This window comes from Gouania willdenowi, chromosome 15, assembly GCF_900634775.1.
Source record: "Gouania willdenowi chromosome 15, fGouWil2.1, whole genome shotgun sequence".
Classification (NCBI taxonomy): domain Eukaryota; kingdom Metazoa; phylum Chordata; class Actinopteri; order Blenniiformes; family Gobiesocidae; genus Gouania; species Gouania willdenowi.
This window is the reverse complement of record NC_041058.1, coordinates 14,066,970-14,087,321: the sequence shown is the minus strand read 5'-3', so window position 1 is coordinate 14,087,321 and position 20,352 is coordinate 14,066,970. Positions and strand designations below refer to the sequence as shown.

The following is a 20,352-nucleotide window of genomic DNA, read 5'->3' as shown; positions in this document are numbered from 1 at the left end:
CAAAATGAATAAAAGCTAGTGAGGAAAAAAAAACAAAGTGCGTGATTTCCTTTCCTTTGTGACATCAGCAGTCAAAGGAGATTATGAGGATTTATGATGACGTTGAGGGATTATTGGTCCAGGGCAGAAGAAGAAGAAGAAGAAGAAGAAGCTGAGCTGTAAAACACACACAGTGTTTTGGCACAAATATCCTGGTGGTTGATTTAACAAAGCGAGTCCAGCGCCTGCAGAAGAAGGTGAGAAGGTTTGACTACAGCAATGATATTGTCAGGCTTTATTACCAGCAATTAACATATTCATATAAACACTGTAGATCATTGTGTCAAACTCAGTTTAGTTCAGGGGCCAAATACGGAGCAGTTTATCTGAAGTGGGCCGCAGATTTAAGGTGGGAAAAAAAGCTCAATTTCTACATGAACGTGCCCTATAGTTTGCACTTTCACGTATACATGATATTTAAAGGTACTGACAATATTCAAGCAGTAAATGGTAGATATCAATATCTGCAGGATCGTCACTTCAAAACTGTGATTTAGTTTCAAAAAAATGTGCATAGGAATTTGGGAGGAAATTAGATTAGACGAGATGTCATTTATTTATTTTCATTTTCAAAAAAAATATTTCAGAAAAAAAAACCTTAGTTTTTTCCAAAAAATTGCAATAAAATATGACTGCGGTCGTGTGGTATATAGGCACGGGAAAAACGTGATCCCCTGTGAAAAAAGTGTGTAGTTTCATCGATTTTGTGATTTTAGAGTGGTTGAGAAATCTACGACTGAATTATTTGGTATTTTGTACATGTAGTTTTGTTTTGTTTGTTGTTTTTACTTTCGCCAGGCGGGCCAAATTAGATGATATATAGGGCCACATTTGGCCCCCGGGCCTTGAGTTTGACACATGTTGTAGCTACTACTACTACTATTACTACTACTACTACTACTACTACTACGTACGACGACGAGACGAGACGCGACGACTGAGACGACGACGACGAGGACGACGACGAGGACTACTAGGACGAGGACGACGACGAGGACGATGACGACGAGGACGACGACGACGACGAGGACGACGACGACGACGAGACGAGGACGAGACTACGACGACGACTACGAGACGAGGACGACAGGACCGACGACGGGACGGATCGACGAGGGCGACGACGACGACCAGGACGACGACGACTACGACGAGGAACGACGACGACGACGACGACGAGAACGACGAGGACTGACGACGACGGACGACGAGACGACGAGACGATCGACGAGACGACTAGGACGCGAGACGACGACGACGAGCGGACGAGACGACACGACTACTAGACGTACGACGACTACTACGCACTACTACTACGACGACTACTATACTACTACTACTACTACTACTACTACTACTACTACTACTACTACTACTACTACTACTACTACTACTACTATTACTACTACTACTACTACTACTACTACTACTACTACTATTACTACTACTACTACTACTACTACTACTACTACTACTACTATTACTACTACTACTACTACTACTACTATTACTACTACTACTACTACTACTACTACTACTACTACTACTACTACTACTATTACTACTACTACTACTACTATTACTACTACTACTACTACTACTACTACTACTATTACTACTACTACTACTACTACTACTACTACTACTACTACTATTACTACTACTACTACTATTACTACTACTACTACTACTACTACTACTACTACTACTACTACTATTACTACTACTACTACTACTTCTTATAATTTGCAGTGTAGCCTAATTATCTGCATCCTTTCTTTCTAAAGCACTTCCCTTCTCACTGTGTATTATAATTATATAATTATAAATATATATACTATTTTCTTCTTCTCTCAAGCAATGAATCAGTGTGGGATGTTATCAGGCCTGCTCAGGTACAGGTGTACAGCTGAGATCTTTCAAAGGTGTGGAGGAGGTTGGATGAAGCCCAGCAGCAGAGCTCTGTCCTCCAGCACTGGGCTGAAGGTCCCAGTCAGGCTCAGCAGCAGCTCCAGCTACATGAAGGAGATGTATTTAGCCTGGCAGGGGGATCATAACAGCGTCCATGAGGTACAGTATGGCCCCCCACACGATCAATGTCATGTTATTGTTTGTCTCAGATCCCATCATTCATTCATTCATTCACTTTGATTCAGCCCTATTTAAATTACACGTCTATCTAAGATGTAAGATTAATTTGTTTACTATTTTTGCTACTGAGTAAGAAATAATTATGATCTCAAGTGAGCCACCGAGGTGGGAATCTAACAATTTCAACATTGGTGCTACTTTGCTTTTCCATGTATAGATGAAATAAAAGTATGTAGTATATAAGGAACCAACAGTATCCAAGCAATAGGTGACAGGTTGTGACTACCATATATATTTAATTTGGGGAAATATTGTCAAATAATTTGAGGATTGAGCAGGCTTTTGGGAAAAATTAGGTTTCTTTCAACAATTTGAGTGTAAAAATGACTTCCATCGTGTTATACGAGCATGGGGAAACTGCCAACTCCTGCAAATATTGTAGAGTTGTTTTGAATTTGTGGTAAATTCAATGAAATTCCACTTAAATAATTGTAAAGTTCTACTTCCAAATAAAACCGTAGAAATGTTGTGTTTTTTCATTTTTTTTAAATTTTTTTTTTATTTTTGCATGGATGCCAATATTTATTTTTGGATATTAATTAAAATTTTCCTTCATTTCAATAAATAATTCCCATGAAAAGTTAAAATTTTTTGAATATTGCCAAAATTCTCAAGCTTAAGTTCCTGTGGAAATTTGCCAGATTTAGATGTTTTTGGCCCCCAGGCCTTGAGTTTGAGATGTAATTTGCTGTTTTTTTTTTATTAATCTGCTTTTCCTTGTGCTCCAGTCTTGGGACACGTACTTTCGTAACATCCACGGCTCCAGACCATCTGGAGAGGCGAGCGAGAGACGGCCCTCCACTCTGCTCCAGGGCCGAGCTCTGTCCCACTCGCTAGACACGACACAGAAGGTGGTCGAGGACCACCTGGCAGTGCACTCTCTCATTAGGGCCTACCAGGTACTTCCCCAGCTGTGGGAAACACACACACACAACACATCTGGTTTTATGTTGTAAAACAAGCTGAAATATCTCATGATTTGTGTGTAAAGATGAGACGCTCTTATTGTGCTTGAAAATTGCATCAGATTACACACACTTTACAAATATTGATAACATTGGCAAAGTGCAGTGTTCATACAGCGTGTCTGTGTATGAAAAGAAATATACAATTTGTTTGTAGCTGCACAGGGTTATGCAAATATCCAGATCAACTCTATAACCTACTTAGACGAAATATCAGAGAGACTCCCTAAACAAAACAGGTGGGAACAATTCTGCTTGCTGTCAAATTCATTTTTGAAGAAATATCTGAGGGATTTATTAAATTTTGTCTTTTGGCAAAGGCGTCGCTTTTATTCCCAGTTTGATTCAGTCCTGGTGGAAATGTGAGTGTATATAAAAGCTTTCCCATGGGTCTCCTTCCTCAGAGTTGACCTGTTACTGAGTGTTAGCCATTCTCCAGCTGTGTACAATCCACTCAGACTTATGATGGAAGCTAATGTGTCTTAACCTACTTTTTCTACTTTTTTTTTTCATCTGATTTACAGTATATACTGTATATATATATTCCTCTGCATAGATACGAGGGCACCATGTTGCCCAGTTGGACCCTCTGGGAATTTTGGAAGCTGATCTTGATTCATTTGTGCCCTCTGACCTGATCACCACTATTGATAAATTAGGTGAGAACCTTTTCTGCAATATTTATGTCATTTTGTTGCATTTTTGTGTTGATTTGTCCATATAACTTTTGCACTAAAAACCAGTCATTGTAATGATTGGTTACTCGCAGGCTTATCATTTTATTTTCTAGTTTATACTGTACAAAGGAGGTATTGAACTCTTTATTATAAACATCTTTTCCTATTAATCACTCATAGTCCCCCCCACAGGCTGTATATATGCTGATTAGTGTCCTATATGTGCGTTTCTCTAATTAACTCTAATGATACATGTCTTACATGAGACTCTCAGTAGTTGTAGGACTTCAAAAGCTTTTCCTTTCTTATAATCTCGTCCTTTTTTTCCCCCCTCGCATGTTTTTCAAAACGCAGTTTTGTGCCTTTAAGGGATCTTTATGGGAGCTAATCGGCATGAACTGTACACACAGCTATCCATCCAAGGTTGTGTATCTCATCAGACTCAAGATTGGCAATGATGTAAAGGCTCTATCTAGTTAAATAACAATAATCATCATTTTCTTTAATATTAAGGTTCAAGGTTCAAGATTTTTTTTTTATCATAAAAAACATCATTTCCATAAAAACTAAATTTTGTTTTTGGGAGCAACAAGTATACAAGAAAAGAAATATGAACTGAAACAGTGCAATATAAACACAATACAACAGAAATAAATAATAAAGATGCAGGTACTGCAAGTACCAAGGAGGATATTTGATGCATCAGAGCTGCTTATTAATCACCTGAGTGAAATTTCTTGGCAATGGGCTGCCACTTTGGAGGTACACAGAGAGCAAGTTTGGGGGTTGAGGGGGTTCAGTTAACATCTCAAGCCCAGCTCATGTCATTCTCCATTTCATTTAGAAGAGTAAGGATTAGATCATGCTGGACGGCCACAGAAAACGATCGATGTAATAAAGTAACAACCAGGAAAGAGCAGAGAGAGAGAGATAGAGGAAAGAGTGGGGGAGGGAGGGAGGGGGGGGGATGTTATCATAGATCAGTGTGTGCCCGTACATTGCATCGCATTGGATATTGTCACCAGGACCATATAGCTCTCTAATGAAAGCTAATGAGAGCCCCCGTGATCCCTTATTTGGTCAGCTGATAGTGCAGTGCAGTGCAGTGGTCTATTCTGGGCCCCCTTTGTCTTTGCTTTGTTCCTAATGTGATTTGCACCTGTCTCCTCTTATGTTGCCTGCGATCTTGAGTTTGAGCAGCTCTCTCAGGTGGGCTCTGCCAGCACACAGAGCTACCTGTGTGTGTGACTCTATATGTACAAACACCCCATCTGACTGCATGTTGATTTATCCATGCTTGCTCTGTGAGAAAGTAGCTTTAATATGTTTTAAAATGACATTCTGTGCAGGGAGTTGGATAATTGTGTGTGTGTGATCCAACACAACAACCCAGACCCATTTCATCATATGTGGATTGTTGTTTTAACCATAAAGTGTCTTTGAGTTTCTAGAAGAGCACTTTTAAATAAAATGTATTATTATTATTATTATTATTATTATTATTATTATTATTATTATTATTATTATTATATAAAATATAAGAAAAAAAGAGAGAAAAAATTATATAAATATATGTAAATTATATTATTAAATTACATATATTATACATACAATATATAAATTTACAGTCACCAGGAGGCAAGTTAATGAATCAGTATCGGTAATCATGACTCAGCCAGATTTACGTTTGAATGAAATAAACTAATACCAATCTTTCCAAAATAATGTTCTCCAGTGAAAACCACATTTAGCCAAACATGTAAGTCTCAGACTGTGGGAGGAAACTGGGAGAACATGCAAACTCCATTCACTGACCTCATAAACAAATAATACCTGTTCTTACACTGAGCAGTTGTTAATTTCTTTGTTTTTATAACATTTATGATGTGTTCTATATTTAGAGTTTTGATGGGAGATTTTCTCATTTTGAGTGTTTTGTGTTAAAGAAACAATTATGTTCTTTAAAAGTTTACATTTTTTCTCTATTACATGGAACAGAATGCTGCCATTACATTCATTATTCATTATAAAACACATAGTTTATTGGCTTATATGTTTTTTAAGTGAATATTTGGAAAGTTAATCAACCTTATGCTTATTTTGTATTATTTAAAAGGTTTTTATGGTCTCAATGAGTCAGACCTGGACAGAAGCTTTCAGCTGCCTTCTACCACCTTCATCGGGGGACAAGAGTCCATGCTTCCTCTCAGAGAAATCATACACAGGCTGGAGGTACGTTTGTTTAAGTTTTTGCTGACTCACCTTTCCATATATAATACTATACAACACAAGTAGAAGTACAATCCTGCACAGTGGTGTTTGGACTTATTCTAAACTGATTTTTTTTTTTTGTTTAGATCTCATACTGTGGCCATGTAGGGGTGGAATTCATGTTCATCAATAATGTTGAGCAGTGTCAGTGGATTCGTCAGAAATTCGAATCTCCGGGAGTCATGCAGTTCACTAAAGCTGAGAAGAGGACTTTGCTCGCCCGCCTGATCAGATCCACACGGTCAGCAGTAAATTTACTTTTAATACCTTTTGTGACAATTAAGTACATTATATAAGGCTGTTGCTGCTGTCTGGCACTTGTATCAGATCGAGGTCTACATTTTGTAAAGAGAGAGGAGGTAAAGCTGGACCTTAGAAATGAGTACGTCTGAAGAACAGGAAAGGTGGAGTTGTGCCAGATGAGGTCAGCGAAATCAGAATGAGATGCCTGAACATATAGGAAAGGTTGTGGTTGAGGATAGAGTATATCGAGCAGAGGAATTTTGCAGACAGAACGGACAACCATGATAAGCTTTAGGGATCCTGTGAAAATTGTTATAAACAATTCATGGTGCCAAAGATAGCGGAGTGATGAATCAGAATCAGAATCAGAAACAACTTTATTGACCAAGTAATGTATGTTATACACACGAGGAATTTGACTCGGTGGACTGTGCTCTCTCTAATAGTGTAAACATTAAATAATAACAATCAACTAGAAAAATAAAAAATAAATTTAAACATAAATATAAACAGTATTTAGACTAATATGTGCAGAACTAAATAAAATAACAAGATAATAATAATAACAACAACAACAACAACAACAACAACAACAACAACAACAACAAAAATAAAAATAAAATAAAATAAAAATAAAAATAAAAATAAAAATAAAAATAAAAATAAAAATAAAATAAAAATAAAAATAAAAATAAAATAAAAGATAATAGTGCAGTAGTGCATCGATGAGTAGTGCAGGTGAGCATTTAAATTAAATAGTATGTACATGAACATTCTCAGTGACAGATTGATCCAGGGTTGTTATGTTTAGTTCCAGGGTTATTTCACAGAAACAGGTCTGACACTCTTTGACTGTTTAGTATTGATCAGAGTGACAGCCTGGGGGAAGAAACTGTTTTTATTGCGGGTTGTTTTGGCGTACAGTGATCTGTAGCGTTTGCCGGAGGGGAGGAGTTAAAACAGATTGTGTGCAGGGTGTGAGAGGTCTGCAGTGATGCTACCTGCCCGTTTCCTGACCCTGGACAGGTAGAGGTCTTGGATGGAGGGCAGATCAACACCAATGAAGTACCTGAAGCATGCTTTTTATATGAATATATATATGTATATATATATATATATATATATATATATATATATTATTTTTTTTTTTTTTTTTTTTGTTTTTTTCTGCATTAAATGTATTTTCAAAATTATTTTTTTGAGTAAACTTATGCAGAAATCATACAAGCAAATGTTTCTATTATTTCTAGGTTTGAGGACTTCTTGGCCAGAAAGTGGTCTTCAGAAAAACGCTTTGGTCTGGAAGGCTGTGAAGTTCTCATTCCTGCTCTTAAAACCATCATCGACAAATCAAGTGCAGGGGGTATTGACAGTGTGATCATGGGGATGCCTCATCGGTAACTAGGCCTTCAAACGATTTTACATTTTGAGTTTCTTCATCACGTGATGTGGACTTTGTCAACTGTTCCTCCAGGGGACGGCTGAATGTCCTGGCAAATGTGATCCGTAAAGACCTGAATCAGATCTTCTGTCAGTTTGACCCTAATTTAGAGGCTGCTGATGAGGTGAAGGGAACATCTGACTAATTATAGAATAGAAAAGTATCTGTGTGCATTTCTTAAATATATGTTTGCTTTTATGTAGGGTTCAGGTGATGTCAAATACCACCTCGGGATGTACCATGAAAGAATTAACCGTGAGACGGACAAGAACATCACGCTGTCTCTGATGGCAAACCCCTCCCACCTGGAGGCAGTCGACCCGGTGGTTCAGGGGAAAACCAAAGCAGAGCAGTTCTACAGGGGAGATAGAGCGGGGAAGAAGGCATCTCCTTTACTTCTTAACATACATCCTCAAAGATACTGATAAGATTCCTTATAATTAAAAATGATATCTCTGTTTGGACTTTCAAGGTGATGTCCATCTTAATGCATGGTGATGCAGCATTCGCGGGACAAGGAGTTGTGTATGAGACTTTCCATCTGAGTGAGCTCCCCTCCTACACTACACATGGAACAATCCATGTAGTGGTCAACAACCAGGTAGTGGAGAGTACGGGTCTCTTTGAAAGACTGGGTTTATCAGAATCAGAATCAGAATCAGAAATGTTTTATTTGCCATGTACAGTTTTGAGGACAGTACAAGGAATTTGACTTGGTGGTTGGTGCACAAAACAAGCAACAAAAAGAAATAAAAGAAATAAAACAAAACAACAAAGAACAACCCAGCAACAATAATAATAATAATAATATGTTATGTTAATGAAAATTCATTTTCATACTGACATTTAGTTTCAAAGACAAAAGCATCACTGCTTTGGTAGTTTTTAAATCTTTTTGTTTAATTACAGTTGCCGGATGGCTGAAAGCACATTACGGTTTCGTTTTTCACATACGATGGTCGTTCCATGTCATTTCAAAAAACGGCCCACAGACTTCGGTCTCAAAAAATTCTGAAATTTGTACCAGCTGTTGTTCAAGCAGTTGTTTATTGGTTGTGAACCTCACGGGTAGCACACCGTTTATTTGCTTGATGTATGTTTTGTTACCAGTGCTAATGCTAAGCTAACCGGCCGTGTTACTTCCGTTCGGCCCGTTTTTCATTTATATCTGATTTTCTGTCTTATTATTCTCAGAATACCATCACAAAACATTGGTTATCTTGTACATCGGTAAATTGATGGACAGTTCATCACTGTTTCCATGCTGTGGCATAAAAAAGACTGAACTCTGTATCCTCATTTTTCTCTCTGACCGGAGCGACTGTGTGGATGAGGTGTTCCAGCAATCGTTATTACACACTTTCACACACACGGGAGAAACAGTAATCTCCAATATGTTCCGTGATTATTCAATAGACACATTGTAAATGTGTCAATTTTTGTACAATTTTGAGAGGCTGGCATGTCCACCAGATAGGACTTATAGCAGATCTTTTTGTATATTCCAAGATAGTAAGTGGAGCTGTAGTGCCATTACAAATTTCAGTTTCCTGAAAATGGAAGTAAAATCAGGCCACGCAAAAAACGACACATACCCGCCTCACTAAATTGACCATATCTCAAAAAGTATTCATCCGATCAAACAAAATATTTACCGAGTGCCTATTGAATAATCACGAAATCATTCGTAAAAGTTTTTGAACCGATCTGCCATATTTTAATCTTACCCGTGTATTATTTTGCTCTGAAATATAATCTGTTTCTAGAAGAATCTGTTTGTTATCGTTACATCCAGATTGGCTTCACCACTGACCCCCGAGTAGCTCGCTCCTCTCCTTACCCCACTGATGTGGCTCGGGTCGTCAATGCACCCATCTTCCATGTGAACGCTGATGATCCTGAGGCAGTCATGTACGTGTGCCTGGTGGCGGCAGAATGGAGGTCCGTATTCAACAAGGATGTTGTCATTGACCTGGTCAGTCACAAAGCATTGTTGAGTTTAAAGCTGCTCACTTTGACTGGGTTTCTTTGACTTTTATGCTTTTGTCGGTGTGTGAGTCACAGGTTTGTTACAGGCGCTTTGGCCACAATGAAATGGATGAGCCCATATTCACTCAGCCATTGATGTACAAACAGATCCGTCAGCAGGAGCATGTGCTGAAAAAGTACTCTCGCAAGCTCATTGCTGAGGGAGCGGTGACGCTGCAAGAGTTTGAGGTTAGATATACAGTATGAACCTCATTGCTACTGTATGCCTATCCATAAGGAAAATCACCATCTGTTGGACTACAGGCGTTAAATCACAGTTGGATATTACCCTAGCTCTGAGTAAATATGTTGTGCCTGCTCTATTAGAGTTTCTATTTACTACAATACATTAATCACTAAACCTCTCAATTTCTCCTATAGTGTAGTGCTCATTGATGTTAAAGTACACCACGTATCAGGGCACCATTCAATAGGATTGCTGACATTCTTATTTCAAAACACACCATTGGACTCCACCATTCATTCTAAACATTAACCTCAGTATGACCCCAGAAGTACTGCAGTCCATTTGTGATGAGTGACTTCCTGGATTTTGATGGACTCGTGTTTTCTTTTCTGTGAACTAGCTGTTTGCATTCCTACACTTGTGATGTAGCAGAGACTGATTTTTTTTTAAAAGTTAGAAATCATCTCCTTCTTTGTTATTTTCCATCCCATTTTCTTTAACTGCACAGAGCTAAGGTTTACTTTCATAAGTCCTCTAGTGTAAGTAAACAAACTAAGCATTTGTTACTGTGACATTTCTTAACAAAATTGTCTGTTTTTCAAAAAATGTTTGTAGGAAGAAATAGCCAAATATGACAAAATCTGTGAGGAGGCATACACAAGCTCCAAGGATGAAAAGATCCTTCATATTCGACACTGGCTGGACTCTCCTTGGCCAGGTATGTATAAATAATTCCTCTATATCTCAACTAGGGTCAACCTACCATGACATAGGGAGAACATGTAAACTCTGCACAGACTAGACCAGAATTGCCTGTACTAGTCATGTTTATAACATCTATGGTGTTCGATGTATCATGCAAATTCCTGCGAGAACACTATAAAAGTACACTGCTGGAACTATATTGTTCCTTCAAACAGCTTTAGGCTTTATAATGATGACTAGATTAAGTCTGACTGTTTTTTAAGGGGCAAAAACTAGCTCAAAATGTGAATTGTTGTTAAACATATACTAAAAAGAGCTTATTTTCCCCCTGTACTGTTGTTTTGTCTCACCATAGAATTCTTCACCTCTACGGGAGAACCTCAGAGCATGAGCTGCCCACCCACAGGACTGGATGAGGAAGTTCTGCAACATATCGGACGAACAGCCAGCTCCGTACCACTGCAGGACTTTAAGGTCCATCCTGGTAAGTGTTCTGTAAAAAATGGCACGTGTAGCTTCAGAGGTTAAATGGATTATTCAACAACTCTTAGTTGTGTCCTTGGGGTAGTCACATGGTCTAGTCTCATTTTATCATATGGTATAAACCTCAATTTAGTTTTATGATAAGACAAGTGATTGTTAATTGTTAAGAGTGAAACAGCGTTAAAGCAAGGAAATGTACACACTCAAGTGGCTGTAGATGACGAAACACAGCATTGAGTCCAAACATTAATGTTTTAGTGACATTTAGTGACCAATTGGGACTCAGATAGAAGGTTCTAGGTTCTAGAAGCACTGGTATGGCCCCCTGAAAGGATAGGGGACTCTCTTTTTGATGTACTCTTTTAATGTATTATTTTTTTTCTGTCATTTGTACAGTATATATTGTCTGTTTATAATATGGTCTATCTATCTATCTGTTTATCTGCAAACATTTACTACTGAACTTTGACTTTTGCATTACGGTGATCAAGTATTGATATGTAAAATAAACGACCATTTATAAGAATGAATGGGAGAAGTTGTCAAAAATGGGGAAAAAAAGTTGCAATCCTGTACCTGACATTTTATCAGAGTGGATCAGAGAGGTTTTGATAATTCAATCACTGGAACATAATGATGATGAATTTCAAATGATGTCTGATGATAGCAGTCGGCTCAATGTTTCTGTCGTAGGTTTGTCTCGTATCCTGCGGAGTCGAGCTGACTTGGTGACGAGTCGTCAGCTGGACTGGGCTTTGGGGGAGTACATGGCCTTTGGTTCGCTGCTTAAAGACGGCGTACACGTGAGACTTAGTGGGCAAGATGTTGAGCGGGGAACCTTTAGGTGAGATTCTGCCACTCAATTTGTTTATGTAAGTAGGAGGAGCCCACTGCTAAAAACTACACTGGTTGTAGAGTTGCGACATCAATTTGATTTTCAAACCTGTTTTAAAATCGGATGTCGTGCTTGAAACTGAGTAACATGCACTGAGGGATGAGGGGCGTGGTGGTGGGGGGGTTGACAGGCTGAATACATCAGCAAAGCCTCCTGGGAACTGTGAAGCCCACATGGTCTTGTCATGGTATGGAGAGAACGAGTGACACATGAACAGAACCAGCCCCCCCCCTGTCTCAATGTGCCTGTCTCATCTGTCCCTTCTCCTTTCCACTGACAACACCCACCCCACCCACTTACACCAACATACATCAGGTTCACCAACCAGGCCTTTTCCCTAAGGCTCACATTTAATAAAGGGCCGCTTGTTATTATCGTCTGCGAGGATGGCCTGCCCCTCCAGCACCTAAACACAACTCATCTTTTCTTCTTCTCTGTTTATCACCTGTTAATGTATTTCTGAAAGGAAACCATGCTTTAGCCCAGTCACCGTCATCTATTGTTAGCCGCTCTGTTTGCCTTTTTGTAGCTTAAAAGCTAAACATATTGGCATGTTACGGTCTAGTGACCCTGCTTCTGTGACATGTGTGGATGTGTAGTCAGTCATTTCTGTATATTTCATTTCATGCATATACTGTGCTGTGCTGTAAACCCCTTTCCCCGAATGGGGTATTTGTGTATGCATGTGAAAAATACAATACATGTTCTCTGTTGGATACTGGTGTTCTTTCCATAAGTCTAAGAAAGGTGAGTAATAAGTGATATAATCTTTAAAGTTTCCTTATCACATGTTAGTCCTTTGATGGACTGGTAACCTGTAGGAACTTATGTATGATGTTTTGTGTTGTACCATGATAATACTCAGTCGTTACGTCAATGGTTTATTTACAATAATATCAACAACGCAGCTGAATGTGAATTTATTTCTAATTACAATTACAATATTTTTTCCCCCTGAAAGTCAATTATAATTATGTTCTCAATTAATAAAGTTTAATTACAATTAATCGCAATTACTCAGTCTGAAATAAATAACCCCATAAAAAGTAACCTTCCTCTTGTATTAACTTCCTGTTAGCTTGTCTTTTATTTTGAAAGAAACATTTCTTTTGACAGGCATGCGGTGAAATGCATGTTGCACAGGAAAATATTTAGATTTATGTTTTTAAAAATATTATATATGTGTGTGTTTTCAACAGTTATTTTTGAAAAGCTACATTTGGTTGGTTGAATGAAAAAAAAAAAAAAGAAAAAAGAAAAGTGGGTCGAGATTTAACGACTGTGGCAAAATGTGGGTCCCAGGGTGAGACCAGTTGAGAACCCCTGCTGTTAGCATCTATTATGATGACGGGTCAGTTTGGCCCTGATTTTAAATCAGCTGTAAAATACACTAAAAAATAAATATGATCCATCATCTATTTGTTTTTCACCTCTTGCTTACCTTGTTTAGCTTCCTAATCAATGAAAAATATTGGTATTAATATTTTTCATTTTAATGATCCTTAAGAGAACTGACAAGTTGTGGAAAAGTAGATATGAAACATTTTAATAATGTGTTACCCATAGAACTGTACAGGTTAATTAAATTACAAAGTAAATGATCTGAATTCAATTACAATTACAGCAGTGACATATTTTTACCATTGCAATTATTATTATAATTATGTCATAATTGTAATTAATTATCAATTACGTGATTTTACAATTATAATTGACCCCAACCCTGGTTCCAACCATTGATAAATCTATTCCTTTGATCCATTTTCAACTTCATTGCTCTCATATCATGTCACATTTGCTTATGTAGCTAAATGATAACCTCCAGGACAATGTGTGCATTAGATTTTTACGCTTGTGTATGTGTGAATGTCATCAAAGTGATCTGTTGAAAGGATTTAAGTGGGTGTCGGATCGTGCCGCAGTGAAAAGCGTGATTTGTTTCCTCAGAGTGAGTGAGCTGGCAGAGCATGTTAACATGTGGCTCTTTGCTCCCATCAGTTCTTGTTGAGCGTCACGCTGACTGCAGACCACGAGCGTTCCTCATATAGTCTGCCTTTTCTGATTGCCAGTAACCGTGTGTAATACATAGTGTGTATTTACTCTTTATCTATGGTTAAATCTCTTACACAGGACCAAGCAACTTAAAAACTTAAAAATCTTGTCAATTACTATGACGATTGTGTTTTTGCATTAAAAAAACCTAAATGATAAAGACAAATATTAGTTTTTTTGTTTTGTTTTTTTAGGCTGACTAAAAATTATTAAGTGATCATTGCTTCTGATTAATAAAACTGCTATTTACAGAGTGTTGTTTTTGAGTACTAATGCTTTTCTTGAGACAATTTTTATTTACGTGTTTTACCTGACAAAAACCAAGATTTATAAAAGTCAAAGGCAGGAGAATTGTACCTGTTTTCAACAAATAAAAATGAAAGAAGGTCGTGGGTTCAAACCCCTAGGTGGACACTTGGTGAGTTTCCATGTTCTCCCCGTGCTGCTCGTGCGTACTCCGGCTTCCTCCCACAATCCAAAAACATCACTGTTCGGTTTATTGCTGTCTTTAAATTGCTCGTAGGAGTGAATGTGACTGTGAGTGGTTGTCTGTGTGTCTGTGTGTGCGTTGCCCTGCGATGGACTGGCACACTATCCCCACTTAGCGCCCAATAAGAGTTGGCGATAGGCACCAGCAGATCCCCACGACTCTGAAAGAAGGAACAAGCGGGTTAGAAAAGTGATGATGGATTCTCCTGAACACTTACAGTAATTCTGTCAAAAATAAGTCAGTTGGTAATTATAGGCAATGCTGTTGACTGTACTGTTTTTATACAGACATACTCAATATACAAACCGATATATACGGGGCGTCTCAAATACCCTTTACCGACCCACAGTTCTCCCGTTCTTGTCTCCCATGTTATTTGTTACTGTTCTTCCATGTTCTCGTTAGACGGGATGATACTGAAAATTGTGTAAAGGACTTTGTGGTTTTTACCTGTGAAAAGCGCTCTATAAATAAAGATGACTTACAAATATTGTGACAATGGTGAATATCTATTAATTTGGCGAGAAATGTGTTAAATTCTGAAAGTTTGCTCCTGCGTGAATTTTTCCAGCTGAAAAAAGAAGTCTGAAGTGCTCGTACCTGTCTTTGTTGTTACTGTTTTGGTTCCTTTTGTTTTACAGTCACCGTCACCACGTTTTACATCATCAGGAGGTGGACAAACAAACCTGCGTCCCCATGAACCATCTGTGGCCAAACCAGGCTCCTTACACGGTCTGCAACAGCTCCCTGTCGGAGTACGGAGTCCTCGGTACGAAGCTTCCATTGAGTGCTGCTCTGAGTTGTTCATTAGCTCCTAATTATCACAACTGTGGTATTCAGGTTTTGAGCTTGGCTTTGCCATGGCCAACCCCAATGCTCTGATCCTCTGGGAAGCCCAGTTTGGAGATTTCCACAACACTGCTCAGTGTATCATCGACCAGTTCATCAGCTCAGGCCAGGCCAAGTGGGTCCGCAACAATGGAATTGTCCTCCTGCTTCCACATGGCATGGAGGGAATGGTGAGCAGGAAAATCATCAAACGTGCATTTGTTGGAAAGTATTTGGTGGTAATTTAGTGACACCTCCATATGCTTTTATTGTGTCCTCTTGCTCCACTTTCCAGGGTCCAGAACATTCCTCTGCGCGACCAGAGCGCTTCTTGCAGATGAGCAATGATGATCCAGATCACATCCCCGTATGTTGAGATGTTCGCCTTACAGTGCTGTCCATTGTGTACCCCTGCTGTAATAGAGCAAGAACATATATTATCAGTTCTTGCCGTTAAAACCCATTAGCTTTTAGCTTTCATTGTCTGTGTGGATATCTGTTCCACTAAAGATGGCTTGAGTGATGATTGATTTAAGTGAAGTGCTAATAAAGTCTCTTTCTTATTACCATGACGCGTTGGTGTTCAGCAGTGAACCCTCTTTAGGGGTCAGCTAGTGAGACCACAACGAGCTGAATCAGCAAAATCTTACCTGTTTCATCTCAGATGGTGCATTAGTCAATCTATTAGTTACTTTTCTATTCACAGCCTTAAGATACCACATTCATTTACAGCATTTTGAGTTGATTCTATTTGTGTTTTTTATGCAGGAGTTTGTTGGGGATTTTGAGGTGCAGCAGCTTCACGACTCTAACTGGATTATGGTAAACTGCACCACTCCTGCAAACTACTGCCATGTGCTCAGACGACAGATTCTGCTGCCATTCAGGAAACCGGTAATGTGTGGCATCAATGGTATAGCTCTACATTTCACTTACAGTGTGTACGAGCTTGGCTTGTGTTTGGTTCTCACTGTGAAATGCTGCTTTTACTTTTTACTGTATTTTCACTTTATTACCTGAAGGCCAGGGTTGTGCGGTCAATTACATTTTCAATTACAACTCAATTAATTTTTTTACCTGTAAATCAACTACAATTACGTTCTCAATGACTAAAGTTCAATTACAATTAATCACAATTACTGAGCCTTTAAGAAATACGCACATAAAACTGAACCTTTCTTTTGTGTTAGCTTTCTGTTAGCATCTCTTTTGGTAATTTGTCAGTTGTCTCCCGTGTCTTAAATCAGCTGTAAAATGCACTAAAATGTACTTTCATCCATCTTATTTGTCATCACTTGGTTTCCTTGTTAAGCTTCCTAATCAATGAAAATATCTCTATTAATATTTTTTTATGTGGGCGTCTGAGCCTTTTTACTGTCAGTATAGCGCCGATTTAAACAACTTTTAAATGGTAAAATGATCTTAAAGAGAACTGAGTTTATATGAAACACATTTAAATAATTATTAACTACGTATGTGTAAGCCATAGAACAGTAACATGGTTCCCAAATTTGGCATTGAAATACATTGTAATTCACAGTTTTTATAGAATTTCCAGGCCAATTACAATTACAATGTCAATTATCTGAACTCAATTGCAATTCAATTATGATTACAACAGCAGCCTATTTTTTTTTCAATTACCATTTCACTTATAATAACGCCATAACTGTATTTATTAACAATTAGGCAATTCTACTTATAATTGACCCCAACCCTGCCTGAGGAAATTATTATGGGCCCTGTTTCCTGTTTGATAGACGACGTAGCAGTAGCAGTCAGCGATTCAAGAATTAATACCGATGGCTGCTGTATGTCTATTTGTTACACAGGAAATGACACCCGTAATCAGGATGTAGCAGCTACAGGAAATGGCGAATAGGTTGAAATGCCAATTGTTGAAAAAGCCAAAGCTGAAAAATCTTCATAATGTCTTTGAATGTTAGAAAACAAGCTCAAATTTAGATTTAAAATGTTTAGTTATTGCATTTGTGTTCATTGAAATTTGGTTGGAATTGTAAAATATGTTGAAATTCTCAGTTTCTCTGTGAACTGCTAAAGTCAAATTAGTTTGGCTCCAAAGTTTGGAACAGTAAAACCTCTTTATATAAAAAGAGAGCCCTGATTATAGTGCTACACAGTGTTCAGCCACAGTGCACATCTTAACTGATCCCCTGTCGCACATAAATGCAACGCTTTGTGAAGCATGAGAAAATAACTTCCTGAGCAAATTAGCAAGGACGCCATCAGGGGATGATGTGGTTTTTTTTTTTTTTTTTTTTTAATATATATATTTAAAAAAACTAAGCGAACTGACTGAACTCTGATGATTTGTTTGTTATGTTGTCAGAATACTGTTTTCTTATGGGGTAGCGCTATGCGTTGGCAACAAATTAGTTTAAAAAAATATATATATTTTTGTTAATGATATTGTATAGACTAGTTATGCTCTCGTTGATGTCTGATGGAGACTTTTCTGTGTTTTTGAACAGCTGATCATTTTTACTCCAAAGTCGTTGCTTAGGCACCCAGAAGCAAGGTCAAGCTTTGATGATCTCACTGAAGGTGTATTTCGACCACTATATACACTATATATACTATTAATTAGTTGTTTGAATTGAATTTTGAAATTAGGCTGTATTCAATCTGTGCAGGCACCACGTTTAGAAGACTGATCGCAGACGATGGCCTTGCAAATCGATGCCCAGGCGACGTGAAGAGAATCATCTTTTGTACTGGTAAAGTTTTTTATGACCTCACCAAGGAAAGGAAACTTCACCACATGGAGAATGATGTCATTATCATCCGACTCGAACAAGTATGAACACTTTTTGAATTCAATTTACATAATGCCGTTTTAAGATTTGTTTCTCAACATGAGTTTACTTCGTTAGATCTCTCCTTTCCCGTTTGACCTGGTCCGAGTGGAGCTCGACAAATACCCCAATGCAGAGCTGGTCTGGTGTCAAGAGGAGCACAAAAACATGGGCTACTACGATTATGTACGTCCGCGTTTCCTCGCAGTCGTTGCGAACAGGAAGCCAATTTGGTGAGGATTATGGAACCATTTAATATTTTCTACCAGCAGATTTTTTTTAATTAAATTTAAAAAAGAATTTTTTACTTTTCAATGATGAACTCTTACGTTTACTTCAGGTATGTGGGCCGGGACCCAGCAGCTGCACCTGCAACAGGAAACAAATCCACCCACATCAATGAGTTAAAGAGGTTCATGGAAACTGCTTTCAACCTGAGCACCTTCCACGGGAGGAACATTTAGTCCTAATGTATTGTTTTTATAACATGTAGTTTATTACCATGGCCAATTTCAATATTTAACAATATTTCAATTTTTAATATTAAAGCAAAAATCTAGTGACTTTAATAGCTATTAGAGTATGTGTAGCCACATTCACTTCAGTTACGTTTAATACAGTTGAACTAAGGGTACGTGTGACGACATCATTATTTTAGTGGACACTTGGATATATTTAGCAATTAATTTCCGAAATAAGGTAATATAGTGATTTTTAGGTGCCTTTGCCCGTATTCACAAAGCATTCTAAGGCTAAAAGTAGCTCTTAGTGATGTCACTCTTTAAAAAATCTTAGAATTTCTCGAATTTTAAGATTTTTCTTAGGATTTTTCCTTGTTAAGATAAAAGTAGCTCACAAAGCATCTCAGGCCCTAAGAGAGCTCCTAAGGAGTAGTGAGGAGGACTTTTAAGAAGCCTAAAAGTGTCTTAAACAGAGAGGACAGATAGATATTCTCTGTATTTTTAACGACAGTGATTATTATGATAGTGTTTCTGGTTTGCTTTAGTTTTTTTTCACACCGTCCACCAAGTTGTATTTTCAACTCTAACTGGCAATAAAACTATTCTGATTCTGGATTTTCTTACACAACATGACGTAATGAAAGCCTTGTGTTTTGCTGCGCGATTTGTTCGCTCCCTTGCTTGTGTGCTGTAATCTCCGCCATCACTTTGATTGACGCAGGTATGAGCGCTTTACACCCGTATCTTGTGCCACACATGAGAGGGAACGATGCATTGATTAGCAGGGCCAGCAATCACAGTAATCACTGACAGCTGTGTCTGCTCCACCATTAATATCAAATGCATAAAGCTGTGAAATTACCAACGTGGACAGTTAACTACAATAAGTAAATCAATATGATAATCGGCAGGTGAATGAGGGTCGAACATTTTAAGCTGTGTAAAAATTAATTTATTTTGCTGAATTAGATCATTGTCCTGATTACACATTTCTTAATGCAGTCCAAGTATGATCCGTTGATTTTATTCTCCATTCATTAGGAGCAGAGAGTGCTTTCTTTTCTTTTTTTTCCCCCAACCAATCACAGATTTTATCAGACTACATCATACCCAGCAACGGGGTCAACCACACCTCCTAACTAAGAGAAAAGTTTGTGTCAACTCCTTGCACTCAGAGTTGCTCTCAGAAACTTCCTGAATCACTTTTGAGCTAAGACTCATTGCTAGGACTGTTTAGGCTAAGTTAGGACCTCACTGAGGGGACTCTGAGAGGCTTTGTGAATACGGGCACTGGTTTACATGAGCACCAGACAATTTTTCACCCCATTATTTAATGATACATTAAACCGGGGGTGTCAAACATGTTTTAGTTCAGGGCCCAAAAACGCAGCAGTTTGTTAGATCTCAAGTGGGCAAGCGATTTTATGCAGGAAAATTAGTAATTTCAATAATATTGCGCCCTAGTTTGCACTTCTATGTATGTAAAATATCCATATCCAAACAATAAGTTATAGATATCAGTTCCAACAGGATCTTGACTCTCAATTTCCTAGATTTTGTGACCAAGGAAAATATTATGTCGACATTTTGAGTTTTTTCAATTGCAAATGACTGCATTAA

At 38.1% G+C, this 20,352-nt stretch overlaps 1 protein-coding gene across 1 annotated transcript; it reads left to right on the top strand.

Moving 5' to 3' along the window:
- The first annotated feature begins 1,978 nt into the window (after positions 1-1,978).
- On the top strand, positions 1,979-18,735 carry ogdhl (oxoglutarate dehydrogenase L). Its single transcript, XM_028468425.1, has 22 exons — positions 1,979-2,109; positions 2,919-3,089; positions 3,712-3,814; positions 5,949-6,064; positions 6,190-6,344; positions 7,597-7,743; positions 7,821-7,911; positions 7,991-8,170; positions 8,260-8,388; positions 9,583-9,762; positions 9,852-10,004; positions 10,618-10,720; positions 11,063-11,191; positions 11,884-12,034; positions 15,269-15,396; positions 15,468-15,646; positions 15,751-15,822; positions 16,224-16,349; positions 17,948-18,020; positions 18,110-18,273; positions 18,350-18,504; positions 18,612-18,735. The coding sequence occupies exons 1-22, from the start codon at positions 1,981-1,983 to the stop codon at positions 18,733-18,735; spliced, it is 2,958 nt and encodes a 985-aa protein (XP_028324226.1). The 5' UTR covers positions 1,979-1,980.
- The last annotated feature ends 1,617 nt before the right edge of the window (positions 18,736-20,352 follow it).

Coding starts and splice junctions, on each gene's coding strand:
- ogdhl (XM_028468425.1), top strand. CDS start 1,981: ATGAAGCCCAGCAGCAGAGCTCTGTCCTCCAGCACTGGGCTGAAGGTC. Junction 11,192..11,883: donor GGACTTTAAGGTCCATCCTG/GTAAGTGTTCTG, acceptor TTTCTGTCGTAG/GTTTGTCTCGTATCCTGCGG. Junction 15,647..15,750: donor CACATGGCATGGAGGGAATG/GTGAGCAGGAAA, acceptor TCCACTTTCCAG/GGTCCAGAACATTCCTCTGC.